At 38.8% G+C, this 19,746-nt stretch overlaps 1 protein-coding gene across 3 annotated transcripts in view; it reads right to left on the bottom strand.

The window, feature by feature from the left end:
* POLR3A (RNA polymerase III subunit A) overlaps positions 1–19,746 on the bottom strand; it is a 41,230-nt gene that overhangs the window by 12,956 nt on the left and 8,528 nt on the right. For all 3 annotated transcript variants that reach the window (XR_008733769.1, XM_055719693.1, XM_055719694.1), the window contains 10 exons: positions 18,545–18,614; positions 17,712–17,839; positions 16,109–16,247; positions 13,964–14,128; positions 13,504–13,676; positions 12,172–12,283; positions 9,042–9,160; positions 7,439–7,576; positions 5,645–5,815; positions 4,727–4,840 (listed from right to left, as the gene is read on the bottom strand). Coding sequence is in view for 2 of the 3 variants with exons in the window: in XM_055719693.1 (XP_055575668.1) it covers positions 4,727–4,840; positions 5,645–5,815; positions 7,439–7,576; positions 9,042–9,160; positions 12,172–12,283; positions 13,504–13,676; positions 13,964–14,128; positions 16,109–16,247; positions 17,712–17,839; positions 18,545–18,614 (1,329 nt within the window). In the remaining variant the exon portion in view is untranslated. The remainder of the gene's footprint in view (positions 1–4,726; positions 4,841–5,644; positions 5,816–7,438; positions 7,577–9,041; positions 9,161–12,171; positions 12,284–13,503; positions 13,677–13,963; positions 14,129–16,108; positions 16,248–17,711; positions 17,840–18,544; positions 18,615–19,746) is intronic.

The raw sequence follows: 19,746 nt of genomic DNA, 5'->3' as shown, positions 1-19,746 counted from the left end.
GCACAGTATGGAGAGAGGAACATTAAAACTTAAGACACGCACATACACTAGAATTTAGCAAACCAGATTCACTCTTGTGTAACCACAAATTAGTAGCAATACATGAGGAATATGGTCCACGCTGAACAAAAGCATCCTTCCTGAGCACGCATGGAAAACTTAAAGAGATCTAACTGTGGTTGATCCTACCTTCCTACCCACCACTTACTGAAGCTGATTCTACCACCAAAAAAAAATAAACCAACACCAAAACACCCCTCAAAATTCTTATTTTCTGAGTATACTGACACATCTACATTCTCCCTCATTTCTCAGTATTCAAAATAAGTCAAAATGGAAAGACTGTGGCAAGAGAGGAAGTACATGAAGGACACCTGGCTGCACAGATTTCAGAAATTCAAGACGTACTTTATTTGGGAGGAAAAACCACTCAAAATTGATACACACATGTCAGTCTCTACCTAACGTAGTTCAAATAACTCTTGTTATCTTGTGGAGAGGTCTTGCAGATAATTGCATTTCACACGTAGTAGTACATAAACCTTTCACTCTCTCACCAGTTTTACCCAAAAGTATTTCTAGCAGTCTTTACTGGAACATAGACTGAAACAATTACTGTTACAAAACCAGCCAATAATTCTATGAAACATCAGTTGGGCGTTAGATTTTGGATATTGTAATGCACACTACAAGTCAAGAAATACGAGTTCCACAAATAAACTCTTCCGTAAAAGTGGACTCAGTGCAAGTCACTGGATTATCAAAACCAAAATATAAACAAAAGCAAGAGGAAGTCCTTCCCATTTGCCTCAACAATGACTTAAGAAAGCCTCTGTAAAGAAACAAACAGTTTGATTTTTAGAGTCCCTTTAAACCCTTTTCAAGCCATTAGTCCTGCCTGACAACCAGGATGACAATAATGTAATATCACTTCTTCTTCACTCAGTACTGGACTCCTTCCAACCACCAACAGTAGCTGGGCACCAAAAATTACTAGTAAATATCTGAGTGACTGCCCTTCCCCTCTCCCCCAACCTAATATATAAATCATTATAAATACACTTCTATTACATCCTAACAGAATCCTTAGATCCTCAAAATAACAACATTGTTACTGATAGTCAAGAAATTTTCAGACAGTAAGTTACTTTCTGCCAATACCAGCACAAAGTTCAACTGAAAGAACCAACAACAGAAATGTGCTGCTGGAATGGATGCTTCAAGTTGTTTCCCCACTTGGATGACAACAGGATGCATTCATACATTTTTGCCCCTTTTGCCCTGTACTAAGTCACAGTAATTCAAGAATGAAATATTTTGCCATTTTAAAGGTTTTTGACCCTGAAATCTTTGCATAAAATCGATTATTTATTTCCTAAAATAAACTGTTAAGCAATAACGTGATATTAGAAAAAATAATATTTTTACTATGGGTGCATTAAAAAGAAGGAATATTGTAGCTCTTGCAGAAGACAATCCAAAACATTTGATCTAGGAAAAAAACCCCACAACCCAACAATCCACCCCACTAAGGAGAGATTTTTAGAAGTAATTCTATCACAAAAGATGCTTCTTTTGTGGAGGGGCTGGAAGGGAGGAGTGGAAGGGGAAGAGGCAGGAGGTGTAAGTAACACTGACTTCTTCCTCCAGAACACCGAAGACTAAGTTGTAAATTTTCACCTACTAGAAAACCTGGGGACAGTAATAATAACCACACCCATCACAAACTCCTCAAAACAAGTTGTCATACTGGCTGAGTAACTGGCCGTGTGGTCACATGGAGAAAGTCCACAATAGGGCTGTCTTAAGACTAGTAGAGCAGAGGACTCCAAGTAGCATTATGAGAAACTGCGTAGTAGTATTATGTGAAAATATGTGAAAGTAGTATTATGTGAAAAAGTAGCATTATGAGAAAAGAACAACTTTTCCTCTTGGACAGTCCCTGAGCTCCAAAACGCTTTACAAAAAAAAACAAACCAAAACCTCCCAACATAGCACATCTGTTGTTATTTATAATTCTGAACTGTAAAAATAAGGTACTCAAATGGTACATTATTTCCACACACTAAAGACAAAAAAAGGTGAGAAATAGAAGGTAAATCTCTGAAGACATTTCTCATTGTCAAAAGTTTTCTTCATGCATAACAACTAAAAGAGAAAATTAGCAATTCCTCTCAACTTTCAATTATTTGTTGGCAGTTTATCCAAACTACGGATTAATTTATGCTACAAATAGAATGAAAACGTAGCTCACTTTTTGCTGAGCCTGTCTGTCTCTATGGACTTATCTTAAGTGCAACACTGTCCTCTACGAGCACAGCGATGCAACTGCCAGAGCAAGCTCAAGAAACCATCAGTTCTTTCATATTATCTAAACCTATGAAGTCTTTTAGTCTGGACCTGTTTAACAAAACAGCACCAAACTGACTCAGTAAGCTGAGGCTCCACGTGGGCTTTGTCAGCTCCTACAGAGCCCAAATTTAGTCAGAATAGCAGTGCAGGGTATAAAGCCTAGCCAGCCAGGTGCTTGCATCACGTGTCCCGACACTTAAGCTAGTGGAATCATTTCTATACATGAAACACTGCTGATAGAAGAATCCTCGCAGCTACAAAGCTTGCTGAAACACAGTGATCCAGACAACCCCACAAGATCCACCAATAATCTCCTCGAGTCCAGGCAGACCCATTAGGTCAGTTCTACACGTGCCAGCACCAACTGGCTGTGTGCTGAGCCTTTTCCATGTTTGTACCACACTCCCCAGTACTCTTATTCCATCTACAAAAAAAACCCATAGAGAAATGATTTAACTGATGTTTTTTGTTTTTAAATTGTGAGGTTCTTCTAAATATTTTCCCAATTTCAATAAGAAGGAAATAAAACCTTCCCTTCACCCGTATCTTAATATACTCAAATATATTAAAAGAGTAACACAATTTAAACTGTGCCAGCCAACAGTCTGCTTATTCATTGGTTAAATTCCCACCAGTGACGGCGGAGTGCAGGCAGAGTGAATGTCACCCTGTTTGAAAAAGGCTATTCAGACATACTGGTTTTTGCACAAGAGTGGATAAGCCTGTTATAGGAACCTCCTGGTAAAATAACACCAATAAAAATATCTCAGTTCTGGAAAAGGAAAAGTGGAGGAAGGGGTAGGAAAATGTCAGAAAAGATGCTAATATCCCTAAAGTTTGAAAGAATGAGTTTTCAAAGGCAGTTTCAGGTACTAAAAGACAGCTTCCTCATATCCTCAGATTTCACTATGAGGATTAATTCGTCTCATGGTTTTCACCACTAAAATGGAACTGGGGTAAGTAATTGTGATGAACACCTACATTATTATTTAACAAGCAGTAACTTATATATGCTAATCAGTTACTTTAGCACTATACACACATCTTTAGCTAAAAAGCACTAACATTAATGCTCACACAGTGCACACACATGCTACAATTACCTCATTATATTTTTCATAACCTGTCTCAGTTAATGTCTTCAAGGATGAACAGAAAAAAAAAAAGGAAAGAAGAAAATGTAACAATATCTAAAACTTAAAAATCTTCAGTTAAACTAATTACCATTACGGTGATGTAGCCATATCTGTGATTCTGAAATTAACAGCAATTATCTAGATTTTCCTGATAAGATTACAAATATGTACACCTCAAAGACCAGCTTCATCTCCAAACTCTGGTGTTAGTATATTGCATTTTTTTTCCTTCAGAGAAGCAGTTAAGATTCACAGCATATTTCAAGTATGGATATACTTATTTTTTCAACTCTGCTGTAGCAACAGAATTGTGAATCAGGTTTATAAAAAACCGCTTAAAAACAACAATTATTTTTTCATCTTCTGCTCTGAAGCACTTAGATCTATTAAAAAGAAACCCTTCAAAAGCAGGTCACTGCTGATGATGTTCTCATCTCTGCCAGTAATAAGAAGGTGCATCAAGGTAACAGCTTTATGTGTCCACAGGCAGGTTAATTGTACACTTCTTAATCACTGTCTCCTAAAGTAGTCTTTAGGTATAGCTGCTCTCAGAAATACTAAAATTGTTTAATGCTCTTTCAAACAAACCGACTTTTGCAATTCCAAGTGCAAGCGGTCATGTCAACAGCCACTCATCCTTAAAAGACGTGCAAGTACTCCCCAGAATAAGAAAGCCACATCCAGCGAAGCACTTCACGTGACACCAGTTTTTTTGCTGGGTTAGTATCATAAGCAAGCAAAGTTAATAGGTCTACGTGTATAGCTCGTGTTTCTACTACAGGAAAACAAGCAAATTAGTAAAAACAGTTATTCCGAAAGTTGACAATATCAAAACATAAGCATAATAATGGAGTATGAGACTCAGTGGTTTCCTACATAGAGTCAACAAGCATTATTTCTTTTCTGACATCCTAGTGGAAGCTCGTAATTACTGCACCGTCTTGCTAGGCAGAGAAATTCCCACAAGGTATCTCAGATTAATGGCATCTTCTACTCAAAAAATCACTAGATTTTTCTCTCGTTTCTAATGTTCCTGTGGTGAACATGAACAACTACCATAAGAATTAAAATTACTTGTTCCCCCCCCCCCCCCAAACGTACAGAAATGTATTACTGAACTAACTGCCACTAACACATAAAATTCAGCCATTGCTCCTACACATTAATAAGGCTGTTTTATTTAATTTCCTTAATTTACAAGAAAAAGTTAATTGCAGTCTGTTAAGCGAGATAATTACCTGCAAAAAACTGTCTCGACAGCAAAGAAATTCGTTCTTCTTCATAATGGACTCAGATGTTAACACCAATTCATTCTTACTAAGGGCTGGTTCACTTTGGCATGGATATACAGCCTTAAGAAGAAAAAATTACTTCTTCATATAAAACACATGCACAAAAAATTCACTGTAAAGGCACAGAATATAGATACATACAATTGATTTAACAGCATTCTTCAGTTTTGGCTGGTTTTTGTGCGGGGTTTGGGTTTGCTTTTTATTTTTACTATATAATACCAGAGTATCGTGAAGGGAAGGTCCACATATAGTTCTGCTTACTTACGTAAAGCTGAAGGTATACACACACGTTTCTTATTCTGCTGATCTATTACACTCACATTACAGAAGTCTGAACGGTTATTTCAGCAAAAGGCTTTTGTCTTTGGCGGGGAGGGGAACAACCAACCAACAAACCACAAAACCAAAACCAAACAATACCGTCCTTCAAACATCACCATACATCCCGAGTTATTCAATAACCCATCAAGCCTCTGACTTAAGAGGCAGTTCCACACAAAAAACCATGCACATCTTGATATAATAAGGAATTACTTTGTGTAATGTAAGTTCAATCTAGTAATCAACTAAGCCAGGAGTATTTTATCTATTAAGTTGGATATCAGGCCCTTGGGACTAGGTTTAGGCACAAAAGGAAATTCTACTTTTCACAGCTTATACACAGTTTGGTCCTAGTTGCTGTGTTCTACTGTAAAAAAATACAACTCTTAGTACAGACATGCTGAAGGACTGACCATGAACAGGCAAAAAGGCGTTTTAAAAATAAATACTTCAACTGCAACAATTCTTCCTGTCATTTACTACTTCCTCCTACATGCTTAGTACTGTTTTCGTACTTTGGAAGATTTCAGTAACACTTACCCTGATATTGTCTAGAACACGCTTGAATTCTAGTGGTTCATCCTTCCCTTCCATGGCTGCAGGATCCAAGCCATCTCCTCCGTAAATAAACTGTATAATGTCACCAGTAGAACTTCTGACTGTCAAATCATACTGTGAGCAAAGATCTTCAAGTGATTTTACCAGTCGCCTCTAAAGAAAAAGGAAAAAAAATAATATTTTCAAGGAAAATAAATGGGATCTTTTTAAAAGTAGCTATTGCTTGGGATTACAAAAAATACAGAAATTGGACCCTGGAAATACCTGTGACATAGTGATTAGCAGGCATAAAAACCTATTTTAAGTCATACATTATCCCTAGGGCTTCACTGTACATTCCTCAAAACATGAAAGCCAAGAATAACAAAATTTAAAGCAACAACATAATTCTCCACATTTAGAAATTCTGCCACATGGAAGCCTGACGCTAGGCTGCAAGAACCTATTACAGGCTGAGGAATCTGGGTTGGGTTTTTTTGACAGAATATTCATATTCTTCATCAGGCTTATTTCTCAAGTGATACAACACTTTTTGTGTATGGAAGCAAAACCAGTCAACAATTATTTTCACTGACAAAACCCAAAGAGCTCATCTGCCAAAGCCAGAAGGTGCTATTTTTCTACCAGTGTTAGCTACTTCTTTTACATTAATTCTTTGTATTGGGAAATAGCTTTACTACCATTTTCCTTCCTCCGTCTCCCTAGAAGGCAGCATGCTGTGAAGCATTAATGGTTAAAAACATTTGTACTTGAAGGATGGACTTCACTGTTCTATGAAAATAAATTAGCTCCCTGAAGAATATAAATTGGTAATTTTTTGTTACTGAGGAGGATCAAGGTAAGATGAAATAAATGTTGTTTCTTTAAAAAAAAAGAATTACAAAGTCCAAGTATTACAGGTCATTCCTGTAGGGTGAAAATTGATGAGAAAAAATATTCTGCAGCCTGCTTATTATATTTATATATACTTACACACATGCAAACATTATTCTGTTACTTTGGGGAGACAAGTGGTCTAATTAATCACCCACCCCAAAAGAAACTGATTTCAGTCTTTGCAGTTACTTGCATATCTCTGAATGTGTCCCCAGCTCCAAATTATCTTGGCTTTTCTACGGCCCGTTACACTGGGAAAAGTACTATACTTAAACAATTACTTAAATGTTTTCACTGAAGTCTTAAGGCTGCTTGTAATAGCAAGAAGCTTTGTCAAAGGGACATTTATTTTCACAGGAGACGCAGCCCAAGACACCAACAACTTGCAGAACTTTAAGTCTATATGGCCAAGGTGCCTGTTACCTTAAGAGGACAGATACTGAAAGGGAGCTTTAACTGAATTTCTGTCACCCAGACCACCTTTTAAATAACCCAAACCAAGGATCTGTGTTCTCTGTTTCTCAGTGTTGAAACACCATCTCTGAAAAAGCACTCGCAACTCAAATCTGTGTTACAACATATGGACAAAACTTCCTAAAACCCATGTGATGGATGGAACACATGCTACATAGAAAGCAGTTCTCAATAATTCCATAGAACAAGGGCTTTTATCACCCTTACTCAAGAGGGAACACCTTAATGCAAGCATGCTACTGTACCATTGCCTGAGGTCTGCTTTAGAAACCAATATTTCACAGCATAAATTACTCTGTTACACTAAAAACAAACATACACACACACATAATGTATGCACTTCTCCCCCACCCCTCACCTCAAAATGTACATTTGAAACACCTTCTTTTGCAAGACTGATAAAAACCCCACTCCACTGACAGTTACCTGCATATATCCAGTTTCGGCTGTTTTCACAGCTGTGTCAACCAGACCTTCTCGACCAGCCATTGTATGAAAAAAAAATTCAGTGGGAGTCAACCCAGAGTAGAAGCTATTAGCAACAAAGCCTTTTGCTGCTGGGAGCTACGAAGAAGAGTGGGAAAACAATGGTTAAAATGCAATATACATTCTATATGCATGTTACAGAGAAACACATTGTATGTCATCTAAATTCTTTCAGATAGTTAGCCAATCCATACACAAACACGGAGCAATCATCTCAGCTGCAATTAGCTTTGAAGTTCAACGTTTGCATTACAGATCTGAATAAATGCTTCAAAACCCTGGCCTAGTTCTTGCAAACTAATCTAATAGACTTTCTTCCTCCTCCTCCTCCAAGCCTTGTCATGCTTCTAGCCATTCCTTGCAAACACTACACCATCTTCTAACACTTCAGCCTCCCTTAACATTGCAAAAATTTAAAAGGCGATAAGAACATTCATTTTGCAGTAGTATAGCAAAGGTATCTGCAGCGCCGAAGACTAAGGAATACAGTAAAAATACAACCGGAGATACGTACATAACTGCTTTTTTCAAATGCTCTCACCCCTGAGAAGAGTTCTTGCCCATGAACTTTATGCAGGCCTCCCTTCAATTCAAGTAACAACAAACTGCCTCCACAACCCCACAGAACTATGTATAGGCTACAAAGAGGTTCACCTTAGAAGATCACTTTTTGTTAACAGGTAGGGCTTTCTAAATCAGTTAAAAAGCTAGAGTTAAAATGTAACTTTCACCTTCTCATTTAATCCACGAAGGATTTTTAATTCTTTAATTTATTCAGAAAAGAAATAAAACAATTACGTTACAGAACTCAGAAAAAGAAATTTGGATGTTTAATGAGACATGCAAGTGCCATGTCTGCCACCTGACACTTATCTGACTAACACACTAACAAGATTGATGGCTGATACCTAGAAGGTTCTGTACTGATCATGAGATTTCAGAGAGCAGTTTTTTCAAAAAAAAGAAAAAAAAAAAAAAGAATCTCACTGAATTGTATTAACAAGTGCATGAGACTCCTATTGCCTAACGTAGAACAGAACTCAAAGATGGAACAGTCAGAGTAGCCCATGGTACCTATCCTAGTGGGAAGAAAAAACAAAAAGACAATAAAAAAAAAAAAAAAAAAAAAGACTCCAGAAGAGTTTCTCTGGCATATTTCACCTGTCTGAAGATATCAACACACACCCAGCAGTTGTCCTAAAATGTCTTAGTGCAGTGAAACATAAGCCAACAGAGATACTTCAACAAATGATTTTTAGAACTCTCAAGAGAACTAAAAATATATTGTCATACTTCAATTTTACTAAATTAGAAAGGTCTAAGCAAGGCTCCTCTGTAAAAATGCAAATTAACTAGACATCCTATAGCAATTCACACTACTGTTAACTACCAAAGCACATTCAAAATATTTCACATTCACCATATGTGATCCTTTTGCTTCACCATGTCACATGAAAACATCCTATCATCTGTCCTTCTTAAAATGGTTTAAGGCAACTTCTTTCACTTTTCTTTACAGTGTGCTGCAAACATACAGAATTACCTTAGAATGCTTCTCAAAGTGAGGCAAGGACCTGTTCTCAAATCCATCAGGAACTCGGGACCCACTGATAGCTTGCTGACCTACACAAGCAATCATCTGGGAAATATTAATGAAGGAGCCTGAAAAGAAAGAAAAAAAATCTCACTCACAAATGAAGAATATCACTGCTCCTCTAATGAGCTATCTTTACTTTAACGAAGATTATTTAGCTTCACAATTCATCAAAAATGCGCTTAGAATTGCAACAGTTAACAAAGCTTTTCCATTACTTGTCCTGTTCATTTCAGCATTTATGCAGAGACTGACAACTAAGTTAGCCAACGATACTGCTAACAACTCCTAACACTTTTTTCTTCCTGTCATAGAGAGTCACACCACCACTATTTGCCTACAGTCCTTGTATTATCCTGTTGTGTATTACGGATTGTTTTTTATACAACCCATAATCCTAACCTACCTATTTTGCTTCACAATTTCTTCAATAAACATATTCTAACAATATTTTTGATGAAGGGCTCAGTGTCTACAAAGATTCCTAGAACACATTAAGTCCTAAAGAATTAAGTCACTAACTCAGAAGTTTTATTTGCTGAACATCCTTGCAAACAATGGCCCCCCTCCCTTAAATTACACACTTAATATCCTTCTTCTTAGATTCCAGTATTTTTTCAGAAATAGAAAATGTTACCTTGAGGGCTTTCCACAGTTTATTAGAGACAAATAAACAAAGGCAAACGGTGATTTCTTCCAATTCTCACAGAAAACAATGGAAACCTCAGATAGTAATTTGAGTACAAAACAAGCATTTACTACACAGGTGGTCCTTCAGAAACAAAGCAGTGAAGATGGCTGAGGGTGCAAGCAAGGACAGGTAGCCTAGGAGGAACAGGGCGAAATTGTCTGAGCAGCCAGGTGTGAGGTTAGGAAAGCTACAGCCCTGACAGAATTAGATCTGGCCACAGACGTCAAGGACAACAAGATCAGCTTCTATAGGTACATCGGTGATAAAAGGAAGACTAGGGAGAACGTGGGTACTCTCCAGAAGGAAATGGGAGACCTTCTTCCCCGGGACACGGAGAAGGATGACCTTGTTTGCCTCAGTCTTCACTGGCAGCTGCTCCAGCCACCCTGCCCGAGCTGCAGAAGGCAAAGGCAGGACTAAGAGAATGAAGAACCATCCACTGTAGGAGATCAGGCTCAAGACCATCTGAAAAACCTGAAGGTGTACAAGTCCACGGGACCTGATGAGATGCGTCTGCATGTCCTGAGGCAACTGGCAGATGAAGTGGCCGAACCACTCTCCATCATCTTTGAGAAGTCATGGCAGTCTGGTGGAGCCACCACTGACTGGAAAAGGGAAAATGTAACCCCTGTTTTTAATAAGGGAAATAAGGAAGACTCAGGGAACAACAGGCTGGTCAGTCTCACCTCTGTGCCTGGCACGATCATGGAGCAGATCCTCCTGGAAACTATGCTGAGGCACATGGAAAATAAGACTGTGACTGATGACAGCCAACACAGCTTCACCAAGAGCAAATTGTGCCTGGTGGCCTTCTGTGACGGGGTTACAGCACTGGCGGACAAGGGAAAAGCAACTCGTGTCATCTACCTGGACTTGTGCAAAACTTTTGACATTGTCCTGTTTGACATCCTTGTCTCTAAACTGGAGAGACCTGGATATGATATGTGGACCACTTGGTGGATAGAGAATTGGGCTGGATGGTTGCACCCAGAGTTGCGGTCAATGGCTCGACGTGCATGGGGAGACCAGTGTGGTGACGAGTGGTGCTCCTCAGGGGTCAGCACTGGCACCAGAACTGTCTTTGTGGGTGACATGGACGGTGGGATGTTTGTCCACAACAAGTGGGCAAGTTTACTGACAATACCCAGCTGTGTGGTGCTGCTGACAAGCTGGAGGGAAGGGACACTCTCCAGGGCGACCTTGACAGGCTTGAGAGGTGGGCCCTAACAAATCTCACGAAATTCAACAAAGCTAAGTGCAAGGTGCTGCACCTAGACTGGGCAATCTCAAGCACAAATACAGGCTGGGCAGAGAATGGGTGGACAAAAGCCCTGAGAAGGACTTGGGGGTGTTGGTGGACGAGAAGCTCAATATGACCCAGTAACGTGCGCTTGCAGCCCAGAAAGCCAACTGTACCCCAGGCTGCATCAAAAAACGTGGCCAGCAGGTTAAGGGAGATTATTCTCCCCCTCTACCCCACTCACGTGTGATCCCACTTGGAATGCTGCATCTAGCTCTGGGGCCCCCAACTTAAAAAGGACATGAAACTGTTGGAGCGAGCCCAGAGGAGGGACACCAAGATGACCCGGGGGCTGGAGCCCCTCTCCTGTGAAGGCAGGCTGAGAGAGCTGGGGCGGTTCAGCCCGGAGAAGAGAAGGCTCTGGAGAGACCCCAGAGCAGCCTTCCCGTACCTGGTGGGGGGCTACCAGAAAGCCGGAGAGGGACTTTTTACAAGGGCAGGTAGCGATGGGACAAGGGGAAATGGACAAGGGGGAACAGCTCTAAACTGGAAGAGGGTATGCTGAGATGAGAGATAAGGCAGAAATTGTTCCCCGTGAGGGCGGCGAGGCGCTGGCCCAGGCTGCCCAGAGCAGCTGGGGGTGCCCCATCCCTGGCAGTGCTCAAGGCCAGGCTGGACGGGGCTTTGGGCAACCTGGGCTGGTGGAGGGTGTCCCTGCCCGTGGCAGGGGGCTGGAACTAGATGGTCTTTAAGATCCCTTGCAACCCGAACTATTCTATGATTCTCTGAAATATGAGTTCCAATCCCTTATGTAATTTCCACTTGATTTTTCTATGTGATAGAGATACTGAAGTCAGAAATGCAATTGAACCCTTTCTATTGATGAGTTAATTCATGTATTAAGAACATCTTAAGGATGCTTTTCAACTTGTACTAAAACTTTAAAGATACAAAAACTAGCACATCAGCATGATTTTAATTAACTATACCCAAACTGTACTTACTGAGAAGCGTCACTTCAAATCTATATGACATGAAAGTAACACTTGCACAACTGACTGTGTAAAACAAGCTATAAAGACAACAGAAGTAATTTTGAGAACAGTGATGGAGCACGCAATCTACTTACAAAGTTTAGCTATACGTACCTTTAGAACCACAGAGAGCCATGATAAGGGGACTGTTGCTCTTGTCCAGTTCTCTGAGACAGGCACTGCCAGCATGATCTCTGATAACAGAGAGTTCTTTAAGGATTAAGGCCTGAAAACCAAATTTCAGAATTCAGCATTTGTTAAAAGATACCATATGCTAACAGTACTCTACCACTTGCCAGCAATACCTTCAATAGTCAAAGGAAATTCTAAATACAAGAGAGAAAGAAACCTAGACATTGCTTTGAGGAAAACAAGTTTAACTTCTAACTTGTATAACTTTCCAGTTTGCTGCACAAAAAGTCTTTGCTGGGATAAGACAGGTAGCCAGGAACATGCCAACCTCTTTTGTCAGCAGCACCAATTTAAGCTAAACTGAGCACTGAACTAAGCTTTAAATCTCATTGCACTATGTGAAAAATTACCACAAAGGAGGAAAAAAATAAAAAAAGATATAAAAAAAAATATTTTGGACTGCTGTCAGAGAGTACAAAGATGATATCTCCAATTGTTAAAAAAGTAACAACAGCATAAAAAAAACCACTTTATGACATACACAGGTGTCTGAAAAGAGGAAGAGTGGGAAAGACTGCAAGGCTCCTCCTTCAGCCAGACTGCCACTTCAAACTGGAAAACTGACAGTACTTCATCATAGGGTAAGGTTTTTCTGGTTGGTGGTTGTTGTTGTTGCTTTGGTTTCTTTCTTTTTTTTTTCTTTCTACTTTTTTTAAAGGTAAATACTTGTCATTGACTAGCCAAGACAACAGATGTATAGAACCACTGAATACAATGAAAACTGTGTTTTTCACCTGACTTCATTAAGTCGCCATTCATAAGCTTTTGGGCAACATTCACTGCTCCTCATCAAAACTTCTACAGAAGAAAAAAACCAGCATAACCACTTAACTTTTGCCCCAGTAAGGGTCAAGAAAACACTTGCATATAAACACATCTATAACTAAAGGAACGTTTTGCTTCTTGGATTAAGTTCTTTATCATTACTGTTCTTTACTAACTTAGCAAATACTGAAAAATGTAATTAACCCTGTTCCAATTACCTACGTAATTGTATTCTCTTGTATGCCGCCCCAATACATCCAGCCTGGAGGGAGGGAGGATCTTAGTTGTTTAGTATTTATCTAACATTTTTAGATGCATACAAGCATCTAAATGTTAAGCCTAAACAGATTCAGCTAAAGTTGCATACATACCTAGGGACCCTATTTGCTCCTATCTATAGGTTTCAGAAGAGAGCTTCGAACTTCACAATTTACATGAATATAGTTGCTAAGTCTCTAAATATACAGTGATTTAAATTAGAAATTTTACCTCTAGCGTCTCCTCTGCAGTACAACCAGGCTGCTGCTGTAGCTTGCCAGTGTTCAGAGCTTCAATATACTCATCACATTTCTTATAGCCAGCATTCAGGAGCTCATACTTCGCTTTTAGCAGGCCTTGCCCAGGGGTTACATCACCAATTCCAATTGAAAAGCCACGATTAGCTATTATTAAAAATAATAATAATAATTAAATACATTATATCGGTAGCTCAATCTCATACAGAGTAAACAAATTAAAACCTAGAAATATTACTATCAGGAACTTCTATTTTTTCCTCCCACCATATGACCATCATAAGCACAATCAGGTGTTTCGTTGTTTCTGCCAGCTTCACAGCTAGCTTATTTTATTTTTTTTAAACACAGTATATTATATTTGAAGCAAAAATCTTGCTTGATTGCTCTGTATTTCTGCTTTAAGATACTATTTTACAAGGAAATGTACTTACAAAGATAGACGGGAGCAAGTCTGGCTAGTCGTGACATGGCATCTGCAGCTTCTACCTGTCCCCAGTCTCTCAGCAAGATGTAGAATATATTGTTCTTGGATCCTGAACCTAAGGTTCCTTTGTCCATACTGCCGCTCATTAACTCACTGTTTTGAATTGTGACATCTAGAAACAAAAAGGCAAAAAGAAATCATCCATTTTTGAAAACATTAGGTAAATTCTAGTAATCGGTTGTGGAGTAGGTTTTTAAATAAAAGCTCTGTTCATTAAAAGAACAAACCCCAAAGACATACCTTTAATGTCTCTGGAGATGTGCATGAGTAAGTATTTTAGGGGAACGGCCTATGACCCAGCCTTATCAACTGAAGTTAAATTTTATTTCCCTTCTTAGAAAGGCAACTGTAGCCTATTTAAGACTTGTGAGAAACACTGTGAAGAATCCTTTTTGTAAAAAAAATAATCAAAAATTGTTTCCTGAACTAGAACAAAGCCTTCAATCTCATCTGTCCAGAAATGAAGCCCTCAATCATGCATAATAAACCAATAGTATTTGTTTATTTACTTCAAGTAGAGCAACAGAATTGCAGAAGTGAAGTTACAGTTCTGTTACTCAAAGATTCTGATATTCAGTTCAACTGAATCACCTCTGGAGGCACAGCCCAAATTTAAAAGACACACTTGGACTCTGATGTCTCTTTAATTACAAGAATATCATAACGACATCCGTCTTCCTGTAGGCCTGTACCCACTGCCTCTTTTGAATTATTTACTTTTGCTTCGTCAGGAACCTTCCACTTCAGGCACTGAATCTTCTTTCTAAGCTTCAGCCTTTAGCCAATTAAAAAGAATCTTCTGTACCTGTACTTTAGACAAATTTTCTATGATAACAGTACAATATATGCTCATCCTCATTATGTACCTTTCAAAGAACTGGTGTCTGTAGATGGATCCAATTTATATCATTTTATGCGGAATGCTGTAGACGTTTGCACACTGTACTCTATGCTCAATATCTTCAATGTGAATCTAGGTAATCATCTTGAACCAGAAGTCATTGCTCTATTGCTTATTATATATAATAAAAATGTGATACAAGGATTTATTGAGATTTTGGAGAATTTGCAGAGAACTTTCTGAAGAAAACTAGCGTTGCTTCAGAAATTAACTTTCTTCAAAGAACTGAACAGAGCCACCAACGAAATCCAAAAGTTTTCTGCATCATCTGCTACTGTCAAACTCAGAAAATGGAAGTTCTTCCCGTACTTCCTAACATGAAAATACTGTGGAGCAAAGACGCTCTGTGTTCACATGAGTGTGAACAGGATTATTGTTACCTTCCACCCCACATTCTTTAAGAGGTTGAAAAAACATGCCACCATGTTTATAACCAACCCCACAACTATGAAGTGGTCCTATCTTCTAAAGAATCGCTCAGAGTCTGGTGCAGAGTGGATTCGAGTCCTAATTGGTAAAATCTTTCTGACATCAACATTGCATGACAGATACACTGTAAACCAATGGTCCCTCCCCAAGTTCCTTAACTCACACTTCCGAGCAGCAAGGCACCAAGCTAATCTTGCCTGCTCAAGTTCTTTTCCGCCTGTTACCACATGAATGACAAACGAATAATAAGCAAAGCCTTGCTTGTCTCCTACAGCTTCTTCAACTCTCATGCTCTGCATTCCATCTGCCACTCTGACTTCCCTAACTGGAAGGATACAGACGGTTTGCTATCCTAGGGATATCTACCCACCTTACATACCCTAAACTCCTTTCACTGTTTTGACTTCTAATCCCTGTATTACTAAACCCATTTAGGATATTAAATTTTTCCATTTGCCCTCTGCACAACCACTTCCTAAGCTGCTTTGCTTTTATCTTTCTCTTACGTACAAATATTACGTTACTATCACGACAAGCCTAGCATCATACAAAAGATTTTATTACAAGAAAACACCCAAGTCTTTTCTTTGGTGTTCAACATGACTTCAGCTTTTGAGGAAAAACTGCATAGTTTTATTTCTTACTTCAAGGATATTTATGTGAAGTACTGCTTTAACTCCCACAGTCAGCTCAACAGCAACAAACTCAACAAAACAATAGGTACAATTTCTTGGAAAACACAGCCTTAGAAGCGTCACTCACAAGAATCATTGTAACACAGGTCTTCCCCTTTGCCGCAATACTGCTTGCCCTTGGTTCGTAGATTGGCTTTTACAGGACAATCATCACTGGGTTTGAGAATGAGGCTGAAAACCTGTTTTCCTGTCCAGAGTGTTACAGGCTTCGAGAAACAAAAAGACAAGAATTAGGATTAAAGAATTTATATTACAACTACAGTAAAACAACAAGCAAGAATTTAATCGTAAAATGGTTTTCTATACAGAACCTTTCTATGCTGAACTATACTTGCAGAAGTGCACAGTAGCATTCCTTTGAGGGGGGAAGTATTATGCACTTTATTATAGATACAGAAACAATGACTGCTGAATGGTTATCCTTTATATAAGGGCATCTGCATTCATTTAGAGAAACATGCTCTATTGCTCCCTCTTACTGTCATGTTTCCCTTCCTGATTAGAAAACTAAAGAAACAAAAAAGATGCTGCTACTACCATTTCACTTCTCAAAGAGGTTAAACACTCACAATTCCTTCTTTATGTAGTGTCTTTGGTAAAAATTTTTCAGTTAAAAAACCCCACACAATTATGTATTCCCTTCAGCTGTAGTTAAACATAAGTAACTCTTACAGCTAGCACTAAAATTATTCATTTGGAGTGACCAAAGCAGTCGAAGAATCCCTGCTCCTGGCTATTAGCAAATGTTCATATAAATTTATAAAATTCACATTAGATACTGCCCATAATTGCTCTGACCTTGCTTTAAACCAGTATTATTCACTGGCATTTCAATTTCACTTTCTGAATTTCCCTAATATTACACTTATTGTGAAATTCAAGGGTATAAAAAAATCCCCAAATGTATACACTAGTACTTAGTATTTAACAAACCTGAAAATGTACCCAACTATCTCAAAACAATACTGTTTGCCTCAAATACAAAATTAATCAAATACAGACACCCTTAAATGTATGCGAATGAGGGCTTATATGACACCATAGCTCTCTCCAAAGTCTGTGACAAATACACAAATACTCTGCTCTCCATAATAAATATTTTCCATACGTGAACCAATAAAAACCCCAACCAACTAACCTAATCACATGGCACTATCTTCTTTTATCTTAAACACAGATTTAACAACTAAAGCATACTATTTCCCAGGTTTAATACCTCCTAGATTTGGGATACTGAAACACAGAACTGTTGAGCATTTCAGGACATTACTTGACGACACTCAAGGAGTAACTGTCCACTTAGCTGTGTATTAGTCTGTACAGCCAGTAACAGTGAGGTTACTAAGAATGATGGATCTTCTACTGACCACAAACAGCCAAGTGGTCTGTCTCAGGGTAGCAGGAGAGTAGGCAAAGCTGTGTTTGAATTCTTAAGGAACCCTGCATCCCCACTGTTCCATGCAAAGTTGACTGTTCAGGATCAGGAACCATGCAACAACTTCTGCATAGCTTTGACCCTGAATTCTGATCCTTGCACTTACAAATACTAAATTTCATACAAAACTGATGTCAGAGAAAACAAGAACTGTCTCTGCTGCGAACATTACCACGTGTCAAAACCAAACAACAGAAGGCAGCTTAGTAACATTTTAAAAAATAGTTTGACACACCCTCAAAATTGCTGGAGGTGGGAGACGAACTTTAATCTTCTCATCCTTGCCAACCAGGATAGAAGCAATAATTTGACAGGCTTTGGCTCGATCAAAAAAGGTATCTTTTAATGTAAGAAGATAGGCACCTAGAACGTAAAACATTATTAATGTGACAGACTAAAATGAGATTAAATTTAAAAGCTATTGCATATTCAGTATCAATGATTTCATTCTAATGCTAGTTACATACTTACTATGCAAAATGACAATAGTTTAGACTGCTTTAGTTGTAAATCCTTTCCAGAGTTTTTTCTTTCATTGCTACACACTCAAATTTCTAAAAATTTGAACCAGTGCATTTCTATAATCTGTTCTCTCTCTCTAACTCTGTTCCATAGGTAAAAATAAGGCCTTGGCATTAAATTTTGTACACTTTCTTTTGTATAATTCATCAGATGTTTCCCGAAGAGTTAAGGAAACTTGAAGGTACTTACTGCAGGTTGAAACTAATTTTTGACTGATGAATTCAACTCCTCTACCATAATTATAAGCAGTTTATATTGTCTACCTAGTGCATACAAAGACCTCAACCATTCATTTCCTCTGTCAGAGAAACAGTGCAAAACATACGCAAAGGTAATAAATAATTGCAGTCAGAAAGGCAGACAGTATCAGAAGATTCTGAGGATATCATAATATTTCAGACTAACAACAGCCTTCATTTCATAATACCACTGACTTGTGAAAGGAGCATTTTTTTAATTAATACAGAAAAATTCTCAAAAGAGGGTAGTGATCCTGATGGAACAACTGTTAAATCACACAGCTTTAAAACTGGCTTATATACACACCTGTGAGGAAATCCTGAATAGCAGCGATAAGAGGTTCTCCATTTCTTGGTGTTACCAAATTTGCTTTAGTCTATATGATATAAGAAACAAGACAGAATGAAAAAAAAGACACATTTGAAGACACCGTCATTTGTCATTCAGAAGGAAACAGCATTTAAGACAGTTATTTCAGCAAATATTGGCAAAGTTTATTCTAAATCAAAGTACCGCTTTCTTCAAAGACAGAAAAAATAAACTAGAAGTTTCATTGTGCTACAGTCCATTGACAGTTAAGGAACAATTTGAGAACAGTTGCTGGAAATTACATATTCTGTTTCCAAAGCAGAAGTTGCAATCAAATTGATGTGTTTGGTAGGTTACTGTTCAAACAGGACAGGGAAGGGAAAACTAGCTTTGGGAACCTAAGAAGGGACAAAAGAGGTTATGCTTGCTACAGGGAGATACCGAAATATTTCAAGTTCTGTGGCCCCTACTGATACACAATAATCAAACTAGCCACTTGCACTGGCCCCATTTTCTTACATCTTACTCAGACTACTTCTCCAGTTAGCCGCCCCCACCTATGCAGCACAGTTTTGCCTGAACCATGGGGAGAGGGCAGTTCTTCAGCTTGCTAATCAGTTCAGCAAGCCAAGACATTCTGCAGCCAACAGTTGCGTGGTACGTCTGAAATAGCAGCAGCATGTAGTCACCCTCAAGGAGCAGTTACTGCAAAATCCTCAGACTGACACTATTCACTACTTTCACACCACAGATCACTGCCTGCAACCATCGGATCCTTCTTTATCTATGCTCTTTCTCCCTTTTTTCCCTTCCCCAAGAGCCCGCTGTCTCCTGCCTTCTCTAGTAAAGTGGTACTCTTAGTAAACTAGTAAACTTGTACTCCAGTACAAGCACACTATTGCTGCCTCATTTCCAGTCAGTCTCACTGTCTGCCATTGCTGGGCTGTCAGACCACAATGCTAAGTACCTATCCAAAACCAGGACACTGGCGAAAGAGCCACCCTATTTTGGTAGCAATCACTAAGGACAGTCAGGCAGAAAAAGACTACTGACACCTACTTAAAACCACTGAATTTTCCACGGGTGCTAAACATAAGTCTACTGGACTGCCACTGCGTAACAGTCCTAACTAGTCTTCAGGCAGCTTCACAGTCACACAATATCCACATCCAGGAATGTTGATAATATTCCAGATTTCA

Source organism: Falco cherrug, chromosome 9 (genome assembly GCF_023634085.1).
Source record: "Falco cherrug isolate bFalChe1 chromosome 9, bFalChe1.pri, whole genome shotgun sequence".
NCBI lineage: Eukaryota > Metazoa > Chordata > Aves > Falconiformes > Falconidae > Falco > Falco cherrug.
Note: the sequence above shows the minus strand (reverse complement) of the source record. Positions and strands in the feature narration are given on the sequence as shown.